Here is a 19,825-nt window from a genome sequence, read left to right as displayed (position 1 = left end):
AAATCTTGCCTAACAATTCATATTTATCTTTGTATAACTAAGAAAAAATACATTCATGCAGGTACAGTGTGGGTAAAAAACGTCTCTGACTCATTATCATTCCTTTGAAATGGAAAGGCTCATTCAGAGCTCCCTGGGTGTTTGCCTTCTGATTTTCACTGGCTTCAGGTAAGTCCTAAAGGCACCTCTGAAATAAATTTGGTGCATGTTGTCCTTGAAATTTAGGAATACACAACTGGCAGCATTCACATCATCTAGCTTTAAAATTTAAGAATTTACCTTTCCTGAATTGCTCTCTGGAGGAGCCTGCATAGTTCCATTGACCTTGTTGGGAATTTAGGGTCTTAGATTGTACTCTAAATTGCATCTGAAATGGGTGCATAAAGTACATGATGTGAATATCCCTTACGTGAGAGAATGTAGAGAGGCAGGAAGAGATTTAGTAGCAGAAATATAACCTTCTTCATCACGCATGTGATAACACAAATTTAGACTTTCACACTCAGAGCTGTGCAGTATTTTTGGCACAATAGAGCTTGTCTGATTTTGAAATAGCAAGGACTAAATAGTGATTAACAACCTTCTAGCTATAAATGTGATCTTTTTTGGCTAGTGAGGTAGATCCTTGCATTTAACAGTTCTAAGCATAGGGCTGCATTCAACAATGCAATCGATCTGATACATCAAATAGGAAACAAAGTCCCTCAAAATTTTTAGAAAAAAGAATTGAGACGTATCATATGACAAGCATTGCTCTTACTGCCGTAATAGTTCTTGCAAGAGGTCCTGTGTTCATTACAAGTGGGAACAGATCTGTAGAAATAATTTAAAATGCAGATAGTCAGGTGGAAAAAAAAAGTTATTAGTTATGACCAAGGGGATAAGATAATAGTAATGGATACCAATTTCAATGCGGATTTGTAAAAAACTGAAATAAACAAAATCTAACAGCAAATCACTCCTGGAGAACAAAAGGATGAATTCATATAAATGGATTTCAAGCTGTATGAAGAGACAGCCTTTCCTAACTAGGAGCTCTAGTAAACTTATTAGCTATTTCCAAAGGAGTTAAAAGCTTCACTGTGCATAGTTTTTATACTGACTTCGAGAATAAACCGGTATTGTTCACTATGTAAGTCCTGTACTGGTCAGTTCTTCTCCATCTCTACACTGTTTTAATCTAAATTTATGGCTACTGGGGTGTTCAGTGGTAAAATATATTTCTCAACACTCAGAAGAAAAAAATCTCTTCCAGCCTTCCATGGACAAGAGTTATTTATAATACAAAGAGAGTCCATAGAGATTTGTATATTGTTTAGTTTGTACATGTTGGCAGCCAAATTATCTTGTGTCTATAGCCTTTCAAAAAAAAAAGCAGTACATAAGTACTAAATACTGTTATTATTGATCAGATGATGAAGTGGTATTTCAGGTTAGTTAAAATGAATGAATACTAACACATATCTTTACGCTTGAAATTATTACATGCAAGTGTCAAGCACTACACTGGCAATGAATGGTATAACACACTGAAAAAAACTGAGGGGTAATAATAGCTCTGTTTTTTTACAATTTAGCTTTAATATTTGCAACAGAAGAAAGGGCTGAGGAAAATACTCCTACACATGCAGATTTGTGGCTGTTGGATTTTCACAGTTGAAGTTCCAGCATCTTGTTGGTCAGCCTCAGTTCAGGGATAACTTGACACCAGCAGGAAGCTGATGTGTCTTCACATACAAATCTCTCATATAGTTCCAGTGCGGAACTGATGAGTGTATGTATGTGAAAAACTAATCCTGAAGCATAGCATTCCCCTAACCAGCACCTCAGTGGAATTCTTTTTCCTAGGTAAAAAAAGATTTATTTTACTCCTTTACTGCTCTAAATATAAAAAGAAGTAGTAATTAAAGTATACTCCATTTATGCCATTATATCCTATGCCAAGTTGACATCATTCTTAATACAGAATATTTCAAAATGAAAAATAAAGTGTATGGAATTGAAAATATATCAAGCCAGAGAAGTGTTCTTCCTTTTCACAAATTTGCCAGATACAACCTCATCCTGCTGGGAACTCACTCATAACGAACTGCCATCTAGAAGCAAGGTTAGGTCTTTGAGACAATGGTCACTACTTCTGACCACTCCATATCTTAAGAGATGACTTACTGTAAAACTATCTTTACAAAAATTGTAACACAAACATTACTGTTGCAAAATGAAAGAATCATAGGAATACATGATCAAAGGTTATAAATCTTAATTCAGATCTGAATTACATCATCTCATGCTATTTTTTTCTGAAAAGATTCTGTCTGTTTTCCTTACTGCTGCAGCCTAGTATCTGAATTAAAAGAGGGAAAGGCAATCAACACAGCAAGTACAACAAAAAGACTGAGATTTTTTTTCTCTGTCTTTGAGAGAAGACTCCCACATTTCTGTATTTCACCTATACCTCATCACATTGTCTGTTCTATGCTGATGAAGAATAGAGTTAATATGCAGCTGATAACTCCACATCGCTTTTCATCAAGGTTAGATTATTATGCTTTTGCCTGTTAGTGCATCACTGTCTTGTGGCTTGTAACCTGTTTCAAAATATTTTCTATAAAAGTATTTTCAGGCACTAAAGATCTCCAGAAATGCAGGATGTTGTCACTAGTACTCTGTTAAAAATTATGTCTATGTAATGATACTTGCTATTCCTTTTTCATAATAACCTGCTAAGATGAAATCGATGATACTTGAAAATTAGTTTTTTTGAAGACACGAGTTGGAATGTGGTCCCATCACACCTGGCTATTGTGATGCAGATGTTCTTTTCTTCTAATACAATACTCTACCAGGGGACTGTTGCTGTACTTTAAAATCCAGCTCTGATTTTCTGTGTTTTGCTCAGGGGAACTGTGGCCATTTCTTTCAGTTTTGCACCGTGGTGAGAGCATGAACATAACCTTCCATACCAAAAAGAATGTGGCTAGGCAGCAGAGAAGAAAGCTGCTTTTTAAGTGAGGTTGAACTCTGGAGAAGAAAGAAGAGATTCTTCCTTTCCTGAGAGCAACCGAGTACATTCAGCTGTGAGGCAAGAAGAAAATCTGCAAAATGAGGGTAGGCAAAGCAAATAAAATATTCCAGAAATAAATATAATGTCCACAACTACAAATACACATACTTCTGAGCCTCAGAGGTGACTGAAAAAGAAAACAGTTTTCTTATTTCTATATAAGGAGTGCAAACCAATATAAGTGGATCTGAAGAATGAAAGAGTTGGGGTGAGAACTTAAGGTCCAAAGCATATACATCTTAGGGTTTGGAAGGGTGTTGGTTTTGCTTTACTTTGGGCTTTCTCTTGTCTACTTCCCTTGACTGAATGCTCAATATGCTGAAAGCTCACTTGTAGTTGGAATGCATCAGGAATACTCCTGAACTGACTCTCATCTTCCAGCTTAGTTTCAACACACACCTTGTGACAGCTCCACAAAGCAAATCAAAGTACTGTAAATGTGGGCTATCAGTTGGGTCATTAAAAAAACCCTCCTGGTCTAAAAAGCATTCCAATAATGTCAAATTTAATTTCTAATAAAAAAGTATATGCTAGTAGAGTAGTACAAAATCATATGCAGTGCAAAATTTTTCTGTATTTAAGATAACTTTATTTTTCATTGATTTAAAAATGTTGTTGCTTGATAAGAGCTGAATTCCAGTACTTGATACCATTGATTAAAACAAAACAAGATGAAACAAAACAAAACATAAGAAAAAAAATTAAATTTGTTTTTTACCTAGACATTGGGTTTCAGTACCACTCCAGAGACCATTTGCCAAGCATTCTCTCACATGAGAACCAACTAATGTGTATCCTGTGTTACAGGTGAATATTGCAGTAGCTCCATACACTGTTAAGGTTCCAATCTTATTTCCATTTGGTGGAGATAGAAGACCACCACAGGAGATAACTAGGAAAAAACCCAAACAACAGAACAAACTGAAATATGAAAATACTTTTCATAATTTCTTAGACTGGAAAACAATATACCACCTCACATTTTCTTAAAAAGTAAATGTAATAGGAATAAATATGAGAGTTAAATTCCACAGTAAGGGCTTAAAATTATGCTTGATTTGACAACACATGTTCTAAATCTGAAAATTCATTAGGATATGTTCATATCTTGACAGCAGCTTAAACATAATCTGTATTTCCAGTCCTGAAACAAGAGAACTACATGAATGTCTGGGAAGGTTGCAGTTGTATTCCATGTGTACATACTCCTGGCTACTCCTCAAATACACTTTCTCCGGCCATTTTAAGTGTTATGTCTGTTTAAAGATACTACCTTTTCTTAACATGTAATACTCTGAATTGTTATGAACTGTCTTTTTTTCTTATTCCCCACTACTATTCATAATCATATAACACATATGGTAGTCTACATGCTAAAAATATAAATCTGTTTTTTTCTTAAGGCTAGACTTGACACATTGTCACAGAAACCTTCTGTAGTATCAGCTGCAACACACAACTATTACAGACACCACATGAAAAATTACCTTTTAAGAATTTATTAAACTCTAATTTAATTAAAACTGTTCTGTCATGTCTTTCATTTCTAGAAAAATATATCAATAATATCATAATTTAAGATGCAGACCAATGCCTTCAAGAGCTTCAGTTGTATTTTATTATCTGTTAGCATAAATGATGAGTTTACTTTCAAAAAGCATGTTAATCACAACTAAACTTCCTATTTGAAACCTCAAGGCCACATTTTTCTATATTTTAAAAGGTTCACTATAGAAAACAACATGGAGTTGGGTAGAAGTTGGATAAAAAATAACTGCACAGTACATATCACTGTGCAGTTAACTCTGTCATACTCAGTATATATGTGATCAAAGTTTCTCATGCACATAAGGTTTCCAGAGGTAGATAAGACTTTTGACTACATTCCAGTCACATTAATGTAATTTGTGGAGCAGCCTAACATTGTAACTTCTAATGCTAATGCTGAATATTAATTACACTTATGCATATGTTTAAAAAATCAAATTATTTTTCTAAACTGCAACAGAATTAATTGTTCTAAACATATTAAAAATGTTTTATTATTTTTAATTAGAGTGATTCCAATTAAAAATAACTAAACTACACAAATAATGAGTCACCTCCTGATTTGTTAGGCAGCTATTCAGCATATTCTTAAACAAATAAAATAAATTTACTAGTTAGGTCTCTCTTAATCCAGAATCCCCTTAATTTGGTGTTTTGCAGTTACTTTAGAGATACTATTCACAAGTAGAAATTGAAAAATACGATCTAAATGCCTTATCATAAGTGTTTCAGTTAGCTTTCCTGCAGCTTCAGAAATATAAACAGCTAGAATCTATATTTATATAACCTATCCTTAGCATGTGAATGACAGACAGAAAGTAAACAGTGGACTCCTCAAAATACGCTACAGCATATTTCTGGATCTTAATAATCTATATCCAATGGATGTATTACTGAACACCTCTTGGGGCATGAAGTTTGCCATAATTAAATCCTAATCAGCCCTCTACCAGAGGGCAAAATAATGTACCTGTCTTATAAATAAACTAATGTATCTTCAGTCAGCAGCTCCTTGGGTTTCTGTATCTACATAAGACTTTGCTTTTGGTTAACGGCATCCCATATGGGTCACCACATTTTATACTTACATAAAAATTCTGTGATTGTAGAGGTTGGTCAAGAACTAGCTTTTCAAAGACTTCTCAGCAGATGAACAGTAGCTGCATATTAGGCAGCAAATAAAAAACTAGGTTTTTTAGTATTTGTGCACAAAAAAAAAGGGCACAGTTAATAGAGTAAAAAACTCGTTAGTTTTAAATTTGAAAAGAAAATTGATACAGCTATTACTGGTTTATAAGAGATATAGAAAAGTCACCTTATTTTTCCAACTGAATATTTTCAAAAGGAAGTTTTCCGAAAACAAAACTAACAGGATAAAACAGAACCAACATTATTCCACAACCCATCATGATTTAAATAAGATCAAATACAGGGCTTTCATGTATGTATCATATTGAATGCTGTTACAGGTAGCTCTCTCAGCCTTGTTCTAAAAATATCTTACATAATTTTTTTCTTTTCTAGAAAATAAATATTGTTTTATATTATTTTTAGTTAAATTATGTATATCTTTTTTTGTTTTCTTTTCTTTGTTCTTCTTTTCCCATACTAGCATCACTCTCTAATACTGCCTCTGTAAATTCCATGCCTTAGGTTTGTAGCCACACACTTTCCAATACTGGTGAGATATTGTGTCAATTTATACCTGAATCACCCTTGGGAGTGATTCAGTACCATCTGAGATGACTTTGGGTGTTCTCTCTAGCCTTCAGCTGCTGTTGAATAATGTTGAGAATCTCTCTCAATTTCTCTTTAGTATCTACCAGCTTAGATACTGTAATTTGTCTCATATGGCATTAGGAGCTTGTATTTAGGCAAATTAATTTTGTCTTCTGTTTGTCATCATGCTGAAGGTATTGCTCAACCATTTATTTGGAGTATAAAAAGCTCTCTGATGTTCATTCTGTTATCACTATCATAGAATTATATGAAATACTTTGGGTAACATTTATCATAAGGTATTATTGACATGTCTGCAGACTTAACAGAGTTTGATAGAGCAGAATGATTCTGTTCTCTTTGCTTAAAAAAATACCAGAAGGTATAATTTAGTAAGCTGTTCACCTGATCCCAAGAATTCTTTCTTACTGTGCTGCCATAAAAAAATCTCATATCGATTCAGCTTGTTTCAGAGTAGCCATTCTCAAATATCTTCTAACATTAGAAACTTCACTGAATTAAAAAAACAAAAGTAACCCTCTAAAAAGAAAATAAAGCATCTCTTTCAGGATGAAATACTAAATTTGAATATCTTATTGAAATGATATACTACTCTGAAAAACTGGATGCCTAAATTTTATTTTCAGTTCTGCTTAGTATGCTAGGCCTGCCAGTTGGTCATTTTCCTTCAGATGCTGGGATATTCTGTGCTGCCCTGTCATTGAAAGAGAGCCTGTAAGTACTACCATAATGCAGGAAAAGTTTCTGCGTTAAAGGTAGCAAAAGTAGCTGATGTGCCAAATATCCTCTCCAATCAAAGCAAATACCACACTGGAAAAAGAAGAAATGACATTTGGGGAGGATTCATTAAGACTCTGATACGGTAACCCTTGACAACTGTATGATCCCACTGACAACGTCAAGGTTCTCTAAACCTTTAAACATCCAAAGTCAGGGCTGATGTAATTTATGGTACTTTCGTATGAAGTCATTATAAAACATTTATGTTTCTCCAACAGTACAGTTTTCATGCTTCACCCAAGAGGTTAAAGCAACATAATCTTCTAATCTAATTCTAATCTGTATTCTTCTAAAGTAATAACATTATCTCCTAGTATTCTGTAAATAATCATGCACTAATTGAATAAATCTATAGTCAGACATAGATCATCATCCAGACTGATTTGATGCTAATTCATTGGCTCTCTCATTAAATATGTTGTACTTTACATATAAAGAGTTTGAATCAATTAATTTCAACAAGTTAATGAAAATTTCATATTTGCTTACTTACAGGAGATTGACAGAAAAATATTTTTTAAAAAACTTTAAACTATTTATAAAATAAAATATATATATTAAAAAGCATAGGATATGCTGTAAACAAGTATGTTCCTTACCCTTACAACTTGGCCTTTCATTGCCTACACTCCAGGTTCCATTAGTCCTGCACTGTACGAATCTTCGACCCAATAAATAATATCCAGGACTGCAGCTGAGCATGACTTGAGCTCCATATTCATTCAGTGACCCAGAAATCAGTCTCCAGACAACATGTTCTGAGAGCAGAGTCTCTATGCTGGGGCAAGTTACAGCTGTGAAGAAAGGACACTTAAATATTAGCACTCTACTCTTAAGTTTCTTCGCAGAATATATGTCTTGCCTTACGGGTAGATGTTTTGCAATGTAAAATTGAGCATACCATAAGCATTTTTTAAAAACAAGTTCCAAGAAAAATAATGAATATCATACAGTGAGTATTACAAGTTGAGCAGGAGTTTGTAGTACATTTTCATTTAGTGAGAGGCAGTGGAACAATGACATACAGATATGCTCTCTAATGCGATTTATTTAAAAATTTCAGAGACAAAACATATCACAGACTACAGTGGATGTAAAAGGGAAAGTAAATAATGTCATGTAATATTTGCAAAGGCTTAAGGGACACTTTATTGTTCTATCCATGATAGCCACTTTAGAAAAGCTCTAATAAGTTCTTAAAACAGGTTGTCATAAAAGCTGTTACCACACATTCAAATGCTAATTACTATAAAATGGTATACTGTGGGTATTCAGGAAAATTATTACATTCCAGTTTAGAACACTTGACATAAAGAAATAAAGATAACATTTATAGAGATTTTTAGAGTGATTTCCATTCTGTTGCTTTTAGTATTTCAGATTTCGCAAGAGAATGCAGTTACTGCCAGTAGACAAGAGCTACCAACCATATATGGCATTTTTAAATATTTTTCAGTTTCAAATCGATGCTCTGCAATTCAAAGTAAAGTATACAGAATATTTACAGCATTTATGATATTGACATGAATTTTATCTTAATGTGCCTATGTCTCTGTAAATATTAGACTAGTTTTATGAAAATATTTATGATTACTTTATTTAAAATAGCTGTGTTTGGTATCTTTTACTATGTTGTTCAGAATTTCCCTGCTATAGAAAAAATCTAAATGAATTAGTGACTGTTTATAGCACAAAGAATACTTCAGAAAAAAACTAGTATCCCATCAACACTTGAGAAAACTATACTTTCCGAGGGGGGAAAAAAAACCAAAAAAAAAACAACAAAAAAAAGTAACAGAAATTTAGTTCCTCTTCTTTATTTTTCCTTATATGTTGCAAAAAAAAAGGCGATAAATTTTCTAAATATTTGGTATACTTAGGAATCATTACCTCTGATCTTTTGTACAATATACTCAAGTCACTGCACTGTTTAGTGTAAGACAAAAGAATTCAGAGGAAGTGTGTAAAAACACCGAACCATACTGAAGAAATAAAAAGAAGAGTCTCATTCTTATTTATGCTATAATAAGTTTACACCATTCTGACAAAAAAGTAATTACACATTCTGTAGACTTTACACTGTCTGAGAGGTATAAAGTGAATTTATCAGAAGTATGGATATATGATGAAACAGACTAGTTCAGGCAATCACTGAAATACAGGGAAAGTGATAGAAGAAAAATTCCTGTAAAAATTTAGTTTTCCACCACTTTTCAGAATACCTTTGATAAAGCTAGAATTATACGTCTACCTTTTCCAATAGTTACCTTACCCATGGTAAATTCTAGCATCTAGGAAACACAGAGCTGGCACCATAGCATATCTGTGAAGATGTGTAAGAATTTACGAAGAGAAACACATCTGAAGAACTTCCAAATGACAGATTATAAAGTTACATTGAGTTGAAATTGTAGAATATTTTATTAGATTTTTTTTCAGTATAACCTATGAAGGATTGCCAGCGCACAATCACTTTGAAACTTAATAGTTCTTCACTTTGGTCTTCATAATAATATTCTGACTAGTTATGAACAGTTTCACAGGTTAAAGGAGGACTTCCTACTTCCTAATTCAATTTGATATGGATATTAAACTGTGTTTCATAGCTACTCAAAGATTATAAATTATTAACCAAGAAATAGTTTTTTCTTATTTGTTGTTAAATACAATAAACATATTAAATCACTTAACACCTTGGAGTAAAAATCATATAGGTCTGTCAGAAGACAAAAAATATTATAAATAGGTATTTCATACCCCTCAAATTTAACATTTTTATCAGTTCTCTTTTCAAGCAATAGTTTTATTGAGAAATACAGTTCTTTCAAAGATGAAAGAAACTTTTTATTTAGTCTAATTGTAAAAATTTTAGTCTTATCCCTAGGGGATATCTTAAGACACTTAGAGATAAGAGGCTCAGCTATTTCAGAATATGTAAATAAGCCACGTAGATGTTTCCTCTCCATACTGAGCTTAATATGCAATTTATCCTTTCTTTAGCTATAAATATACTTAGAATCTTGTTGCAAGCATACTTTGCAAACAACTATCGGATTCTGATACATGATTGTACAATTTCTAATTGAAGATGTTACTGAATACAGAATATACATATATATATAATATACAGAATATATATAAACAAAAAAAAAGACTATTAACAGATGATTGATTTTGTGCACACGTTTTATGAATAAGGGCATTAATTTGCCTCTCATGGTCTCTCCCTTGCAAATTATGGGCTGGGCACTATTTAAATTGTCATTTACATAGATGAAACTCTATAAGTGATGATCTCAACTTCTCCCAGATGTGATGTTCTCTCTTTTCCCTAGATATTTTGTATACAGAAATGTATGAATAATATTGCTTTACATAAAGTATAGCTCAGACAACTAATTATCATTTGCAATTATGATTAAGATTACCCATTTTAATGACATGACAATCTCCATATACTGATAATTCTCAATAGACTCAAAAGCAGAGAATTCATGAGATATACCTACCATAAAAAAGATGAAAAATTGAGTTGATCTATAGGTCCAGGTATATTTGCTACTCAAGATATAAGCAAAATATTCACTAAGCAAAATGTTCACTATATGAACAGGGGCAATGACCAAAAAAATATAACAAGATCTTTGTGACTACAATAACTAAAATCTGACAAGAATTTGTGCAGTAATGTGCTCAGCCTTTAGTCTTAACTCTTCATAATGATTAATTCTTTGTAATTTCATTATTATTATTTTTACTTGTTCCTCTGGTCAACAAACACATTTCACTATCAATATTTTCCTAAAATCTGAATACTAGAAGACTGACTCTCTTCCCTTTCTCTCAGTTGTTCTTCTGTCTACAAGGCTTTGCATGTCTTTGCTTATTGTTACATAAGATAAAAAAAGTACATATCATGTTATTCCAGGAATATCTTGAACATTGTGACTCTGAATGTAATTATTGTTTCAAGGGAAAAAAAAAAAACACCAAGTACAATGTATATGATGGAAAAATATCTCAATTACAGGAACTTGCTACTATTATTTGCATCTGATACTTGGTTGCCATTCTTCAGCAGGTAGTTTACAATCACAAAGAAAGGGAAAGGGCATTTTTGTCTTACTGTATTGAGAACTTATAATGCAATAATTGGAACAATATTGTCCAAATATACCCTTTTGACTAAATTCACTATTAGCTCAAAAAAAGCAAGATTAAGGTCATCATGTATTATGCTTGAGATACTAGTGTAGTTTGAATTCATAAGCATTAGTAAAATAAGAAGACAGTAGGAAACCAAATAATCCAATACACCACAGAATCTAAGAACAGAGACCTAGGAACAAAACCAGATCACTTGAGCAAGTTGATAGTTTCAGTATGCTAGCAGAAAAAAAAAAACACAAGGCAAAAAATTGAGCGCTTCTTGTCGTTCAACATATTTAAACGGAAAAGGCGTTGAAATGTCAAAATAGGTAAACAAAAGGATCATATGCTATTATGGTATTCACTTTCAGTCTGTCAATCCAGTCAGCTATGTCAAGTAAATCTGTTACCAGTCTAACATATCTGCACTAATCTAAAATGCCTAAACTAATTAACTGTTTTACTACAGTTCACTGAATAAGTACTAATCATTAATAAGTACTCCATGTTACATACCAAACCTTGAAAAAATACTCCAAAAATTACTTACTGAACTCAGGATTTATTAAAGAAAATATTAGAATTATTTGGTACGATTTTCTGAATGTCCTAACTAATAAAAACTCCAGCAATTGCACAATATCTGTGATGAGCTGGTGGTGAATCTTTGCCTGTTTGTATTAATGAATCCCTTTTTGCATTTATAATACAAGTGATGCTTTATTCCAGATCTACTTGATTCATAGTTCTATAACTAATTGTACAAACATATTGAAAATTATTAAAAAGGCTTCTAAAATTTCTAATTATTTTCCAATTAATTTCTAAAATTAATGTCTGAGACATCATGGTTATAGCTCAGGACACCACAGCTTCCAAAAATATCTACCGTGAAATCCGCAATATGCAGATAATGCAAAGGTAACATTAGCTGTTCTTTAAAATGCTTGATAGTAGAGAAATTAACATAAACCAATGAAAGACCCGATATAAATCTCTGAATGAGTATATTAGAGGAGTAATGGAAAACAGCAATGAAGTTATGCAGTTACAGGGACCATGCCTGTAATTAAGACGTTAGAAAAATGAATTATCCACAAACTCAATTTCCTAGGTTATGCATTCACTTACTTCCATGAAAAGGAAAGCAAGTAAGAACAGAGGTTAATAAGTTATCTTATTTCAGCAGTATTTATCTTAATAAACATATACTGGTCCAGATCTCAGCACCAATACACATGGAATATAATCTATATGGGTACACTTTATATGTACTTATATAGAAATATAATATAATAGTGTATACCTTCATACTTAGGTTTTACAAATTATTGTATTTAGCTTTACAGAACTGGTAGGGTACCTTGGCATAATTAGAAAAAAAATCTGACATCATGATCTTGCACTAAATAATAATAAGAAGAATAATTTTCACCGATTAGAAAAAAAATGTAATAATCATGCTATAATGATGCAATTTTATATAATAATAGCAAGACATTATATCATCCAAAGGAGATGAAGGAAATTTTGTTTGTCTTATTTTCCCTTTTTAAAGTGTCACTGCAAGAATCAGCATTTGTATTTCCATAGTAGCAGACAAAATTCAAATCATATCTGACGAAACAAAATAGACAAAAAATTCCCAAAAGATTGTTCTCTTTTTTTTTAAATCTTAGAAAGATGGAGACTTATGACATTTCAGAGGGTACTTTACAGCTGTGTAAAAAAACTGATAATACGTAAAACAGTGTTTCTCAGCTAACTATAGTCACAACTTAACCTTAAATTTGTAATCATGCCCACACATCCTTTGCTTTCTGTTTGAGTATTATCCAAATGATATTAGTTGCTGTAAAAGGTATTAGATGCAGTTTATACAGCCTACAGTAAGGAAAGAATCATACAAGCACCAGTGCTCATCTATATTTTAAGACCAAAGTTTGACTTATTCATATTTCTTGGATATATCTACACCTTCTGGACGGGATGTATTTTGGAACTGTATATCCTAGTGGACAGCAGGATGACCATGAGCCAGCAAAGTGCCCTTGTGGCCAAGAAGGCCAATGGCATCCTGGGGTGTATTAGAAGGGGTGTGGTTAGCAGGTCGAGAGAGGTGCTCCTCCCCCTCTACTCTGCCCTGGTGAGGCCGCATCTGCAATATTGTGTCCAGTTCTGGGCCCCTCAGTTCAAGAAGGACAGGGAACTGCTCGAGAGAGTCCAGCGCAGAGCCACGAAGATGATTAAGGGAGTGGAACATCTCCCTTATGAGGAGAGGCTGAGGGAGCTGGGTCTCTTTAGCTTGGAGAAAAGGAGACTGAGGGGGACCTCATTAATGTTTATAAATATGTAAAGGGCAAGTGTCATGAGGATGGAGACAGGCTCTTCTCAGTGACATCCCTTGACAGGACAAGGGGCAATGGGTGCAAGCTGGAGCACAGGAGGTTCCACATAAATATGAGGAAAAACTTCTTTATGGTGAGGGTAAGTGAACACTGGAACAGGCTGCCCAGAGAGGTTGTGGAGCCTCCTTCTCTGGAGACATTCAAAACCCGCCTGGACGCGTTGCTGTGTGATATGATCTAGGTAATCCTGCTCCGGCAGGGGGATTGGACTAGATGATCTTTTGAGGTCCCTTCCAATCCCTAACATTCTGTGATTCTGTGATATCACACTCACTTCTTTGACCAACAGTAACGTACTAATTTACAGGTTTCAGCAGAAAGTTTTTGCAGACTTCACCCAGCATCCTGTAATCATATGTAAAGTTATTACTATACAGTCACTCTCTAAAGAGAGTATTGGCGTGATTTAAAGTATTGTCTGAAAAAGGCTTTCAAAAAGCAGTACGGATAGACATCTCTAGTTCCCTTCATCATGTGCTAGAGATCAGTGTATAGAATAACTGAAACAAGTTACTTATTTGTCACTCAGTTAAGCTTTCTTAATAGATATCTGTTGATTGGTATTTCATGTAATTAAATTCAATAGCGTGATGTCCATGATCCATCTGTGTCTTGTGTATGACCAGCACGAGTCATATTTCTTGATTCAAATCTGATGTAAATACTTTTCATGAAAAGAAAGGAGTTTCAAACATCTGCCTGAGGCATTATATTATCAGAGATACTTTGCAAAACAAACTGCACTGATTTCAACCTTCTTTTTAATAGGCCTGGGGATAAAATGAACTCATTTATTTACCATTTACCTTTCTGTGCTGTGCTTGCTGCTCATCAAGTCTGAGATGTTTCTATCTTTGGAGACTAAATACATTTACCCTTACAGCAGCAATATTAAAAAAAACAAGTTCTTACGCAGATTGCCTAAGCTTTTCTGCACTTTGTAAGTAAGAAATCTTGGGTAAAGCATGCATGCCTCTCAATAGCAATACATTTTGAAAATATTGACTTTAATATTGTCATGTAGATCACTAGCATTTTAATTTAGCACTTCTGGTTTTAGAAGTAATGGGATTCTTTTCAAAATTGAAAATTAAAAAAAAAAAGAAGAGAAAAAAGTGTTATATATATTTTGTCAGGGTACTATAAATATTAAACATAATTTTTTAATGTTGAAAGTTGTGCTAAATGTTAATAATTAAGCTTTGCCTTACAGAATAGTCATAGTCTGGTTAAGTTTGATCGTTTCAATAATACAAGATTTGGGTTTTTTTCACTGCAGATATAGTGTTATTAATTCAATATCTTTAGTCCCCAGTTAGTTTAACTGGCCTCCTCCCTCAAAAAAAATTCTGTTAATAGTTATGCTGATTAATCATTCAAGTTATGTTCTTTGCACCTTGTCAATTTTTTCTGACAGAATGAAGTGCAGTTCAGTACACTGGAGAACTGCCTTCCCCCTGCACATGGCTCTGAATTCACACACGCCTGTGTGATCACAGCTGGTTTTGAATAATCCTTCTTATGTACTCTGTGGAACTGCTATGTTCAGTTTAGGCACTGTCCTTCAAGAAAGGTGTAGATCAATTAGAGATTGCCCAGAAGACAATAATGAGAATCACTGGTCCAAAAAAGTGTGAAGAAAGAGTGAGAATGAATCACAGCAAGACAGTTATCTAGACGGAAGAGGTGACTGACTGTATTGGGTGCAGGTGGCAAGGTGTTGGGAGGGGGGCATGCCGCAGGGGTGGCTTCTGTGAGGAGAGTCTGGGGCTGCTGGAAACAGGCGTTTCCAAAGGACCCACCACAGGACACAGCTGAGCCGATCAGCCAAGATGGTGACACCTCTGAGAAACTGTATTTAGGAAAGGGTAAAACACTGCACAGGTAGAGGAGGAGGAAACAAAAACTGAGAAGTGGCAGTGGGAAAACAAAGGTCAGAAGAGAAGGAGGAGGAGGTGCTCCAGGCACCAGAGCTGATATTCTGCTGCAGCCCATGGAGGGGACCATGTCAGAGTAGATATCTACACTGCAGCCTATGCTGTAGCAGGTGGATATTTTCTGAAGGAACTGCAGCCATTGGAGGACCCATGCTAGAGCAAGTCTATCCTGAAGGACAGCAGCCTGTGGAGAAGACCCATGCTAGAGCAGGGGAAAAATGAGAGAAGGAAGGAGCAGCAGAGAAGAGCTTTTTATAAACTGACCACAATTCCCATTCCTCATCTCCCAGCATTGCCTGGGGTGGGGAGAAGAGTCAAGAGCAAAGGAGTGAAGTTGACCCTGGAAATAGGTGGAAGAAACTGTTGTTTTGATTTTTTTTTCCCTGAAACTTCTTTGACCCTATTTTAATTGACAATACATTAAATTAATTTTCCCCAAGTCGAGTCATGTAACAGTAATCTCTCTGTCCTTATCTTGACCCACAAGATTTTTCATCCTATTTTTCCCCCATCTGGTTGGGGATAGGGAGTGAGTGAACAGATGGGTGAAGGTCTGGCTTCTGGCCAGGGATAACCCATCACTCTGAAAAAAAAATAGTTTTCAAACACATTAAAAAGAATGAAAGATGAATAAAATAACTTCTATTTATTCACTGTGGCTACAAATTGAAATAATGCCTTTACACTACAGAAAAACAGATTCAGGTTATATATCAGGAAAAACTTTGCAAGGGGAAAAAAAGTAAAATACTGAAATAAAACGCTCAAGGATGTTTTCAAGATTAGGTTAAATGATCATCTTCCAGGGTTGTTTAGAAGATCTCTTGAAGTAACTTTCAGCAATATTTTATAACAATTGTTTGCTGTCAATTAATTCAAATAAATGAAAAACATTTCATGATCACATATAACTTCACAATTCTTACATTCACACCATTTTACTCTTTCTTTAAAAATAAGTTGAATTTTACATGTTTGAAAAACTAAAGTGCTTTTCAAATCCAGTATCTGGAAAGCATGTACATATATGGTTGATTAGTTCAAGATGCTAAATTAACTCTCGAAAATTTTAAGTATAGTATTACAGCAATTAATAATTTTAAGCTTATGTCCTAATTGGTATTTCAAGTCACGTATTCAAAGTCAGGCTCAGTTAATTATTGCTTTGATCCAGTACAGACACAGGCAGTGGTAGCCCAATGCAAATGAAAGGCCGTGCCACATGGTAGGGAAGTCCGCATTACACTGGCTAGTTCTGACAGGAGTCAAAAATGAAGACTAAAAGACTCTTATCCAGCTCAATTACATATACTAGCAGTATTTTAAGAAATAGTTTTTGTTTTTATTACTTTAGAAGCTATATTAAAATAAATTACAATTGGTGGTTGTAACTTTATACTCTGAAAAGGAAGAAGAGCATTCATAAGAAAATATACATAAGATTGAATTATCTAATAATTTTAATTCAGATTTTTTTAAGAAGATAAACAAGGGTTTTGTTAATTAAACAAATGTATAGGCCTCTTCCGCTTCACTAAATACTAAATGATTATATGCTCCTGAATGGCCAGTTCAGGGGATAGGTATACATAAAGCCTAAACATCACCAGTGAAGATTTTCCTGAGAAAGTTCAAGGGAAATATGCTTGAGAAATACATGCCTACTTACATTTGCAAACAGGTGGCCTCCCTTTGTTGCTCCATAATCCGTCTTCTTTACACACTGCTATAGCTTGTTGACTAGATTCTAGCTTGAAGCCCTCGTTACATTCATATATCAATCTACTGCCCAAAGTGAATTCATTACCTATAACTGAACCATTCCCAGGCGATTCAGGAATACCACAAGATACAGCTGAAAAGAAAGGAAATAAAAAGATAAAGAATCATCATTTTCGTATAGATTTTTTAAAAATATTGTCCCACCACTGAAATAAGAAACATAGATTAGTAATTTTGACACATCCCATTCATAACAACTGAAAATAATTTTTCATCATATTTACAACATTCCAATTAATGTAACAGTATTTAAAACATTGAAAACCACTTTGAAGTGCATCTAATATTGACATTTTATAAAACATTATTTTGTTTAATCCAATCACTGTAGACAGAAATTTTCTACATAGGCTAAGGGCGATGGTTTATTTGCTAGGGAAAAAATCAAGAAAGTGTCGCAATGAACTGGAAAATTCTTAAATGCTTTCTAATAGTCTGCTTCCATTCTCTCAGGATTTATTTCATTCCTGCACTACTATAAAGAAAACTCCATATTTGTTTGTTCTATACTTATAAAACAATGCTTTTTAAGATTTCAGTTTAATATGCTTTGTCTGATGAGAAAAGCACCTAAATATATGACAAGACAGGGGAGAGTTCCACTGAACTTAAGGGTATTATTCAGATATTTAAACATATATTTACATACTTGACCAATTCACTTCAGAGTGCTAAATATTATGTGAATTCAGTCTTATTAATTTTCCATATCATGAAGGAAATTACTTACTGAATTATTTTCACTTTTTTTGCCCCTTCAGAATTTCTCTCCAGATGAGCAGTTATTCTTTCAAGCTCACAAAGTTTAATTTGCTGTCAACTTAGTGAAGTTTGAGTAGCATCTAGGTTTTTTCGCTTGCTTATTTATTTATTTATTTATTTTTACCAGAGCTCAGTACAGCTTATTCAACAGTATCTTATAATATACAATTTTAGGTCAGAGTGTAGTTACAAGAATATCTATTTCAGTCACTTTTAGAAAAGGTCTCCAAGGCAGGATTGCCTTCTGCCATCTGACTTCTTAGCTCCCTTGATTTTGATAATGAAAAGAAGAAAGGCAACTCTTCAATATCCTTTTTTAAATTTCTTTTAATGCTATGCTTTATTTTAAAATAGTTATTTACACACAGATGTTAACTCTAGGTGCTTGAATATGTCAGTAATGCTGGTAAAGATTATTACAAACAATCTATTTAAAGAGTTCGTATAAACCAATGTATATGTGTACAGAATCACTACCTGCTTTGAGTTTGGCATCCAGTCTATTGCTCTTCAGTAAATACACTGAATAAAACACAGCTTTGAAGCTTTCATTTCTAAATATTTACCAATAAAGAGTGGAGTTTTGCAACTTAAAATAGCTTTTCCATATACACAGTCAATTGTAAGAAGCAATTCAATATTTTAACAGTTAAAAAGTCCTTTAGGTATTTGTTCCTTTCCCCTTGACACTGTGAAGTTTTAGTATTTTAATAAAGTTAATATATTTCAAAAGAAGAAATGACAGCCTTTGTCTGAAATCTGTTAAACAGAGATGAAAAAAAGTATGTTTTTTAAACAAATTAATTTTTCTTATAATTTACCCAATTCAATGTAAACGCTTAATTTCACAACACATTGTCATGGTACCATAAACACAACTCTCAAATTGGTTTTCTGTATTCCCAAGTTGTCACATTTGATGCATTTAAATTAAATACAACACAGTACTTTACATATGATTATAATGAGGAGAGGTAAGCATTATAAAATGATGAATGGTTAGTTCATTTCAGTTGTTTGCTTCCATGCTGTCAAATTGCTAAGTAGAACTGTAGGAATGTTCCAGAAGCAGCCTCTTCCTTCGTAACATAGCTTCTTGGCACTTTTTGCACCCTAACCAGTGCTGCTCTTATCTTCTCAAAGTAGAGTATTTAGAGTCATAGAATAGTTTGGGTCAGAAGGGACCTTTAAAGGCCATCTAGTCCAATCCCCCTGTAATAAGCAGGGACATCTTCAACTAGATCAGGTTGCTCAGAGCCCCGTCCAAATTGACCTTGAATGTTTCCAGGGATGGGGCATTTTCCACCTCTCTGGGCAACCTGTTCCAGTGTTTCACCACCCTCGTCGTAAAAAATTTCTTCCTTATATCTAGTCTAAACCTACCCTCTTTCAGTTTAAAATCATTGTCCCTTGTTCTATTGCAACAGGCCCTGCCAAAAAGTCTGTCCCCATCTTTCTTCTAAGACCCCTTTAAGTACTGAAAGGCTGCAATAAGGTCTCCCTGGAGCCTTCTCTTCTCCAGGCTGAACAACTCCAACTCTCTCAGCTTTTCTTCATATGAGAGGTACTCCAGCCCTCTGATCACTTTCTTGGATCTCCTCTGGACTTGCTCCAATAGGTCCATGTTTTGTGTTGGGGACTCCAGAGCTGGACGC

General features: G+C 34.0%; 1 protein-coding gene across 1 annotated transcript in view; it reads right to left on the bottom strand.

Moving 5' to 3' along the window:
* The window catches only part of CSMD1 (CUB and Sushi multiple domains 1), a 1,320,281-nt gene that overhangs the window by 63,987 nt on the left and 1,236,469 nt on the right, over positions 1-19,825 (bottom strand). Inside the window, 3 exon segments of the mRNA XM_068415956.1 lie at positions 3,783-3,956; positions 7,732-7,926; positions 17,296-17,481. Of these exon segments, the coding sequence (XP_068272057.1) occupies positions 3,783-3,956; positions 7,732-7,926; positions 17,296-17,481 (555 nt within the window).

This window comes from Nyctibius grandis, chromosome 1, assembly GCF_013368605.1.
Source record: "Nyctibius grandis isolate bNycGra1 chromosome 1, bNycGra1.pri, whole genome shotgun sequence".
In the NCBI taxonomy this organism is placed as follows: Eukaryota; Metazoa; Chordata; class Aves; order Nyctibiiformes; family Nyctibiidae; genus Nyctibius; species Nyctibius grandis.
Note: the sequence above shows the minus strand (reverse complement) of the source record. Positions and strands in the feature narration are given on the sequence as shown.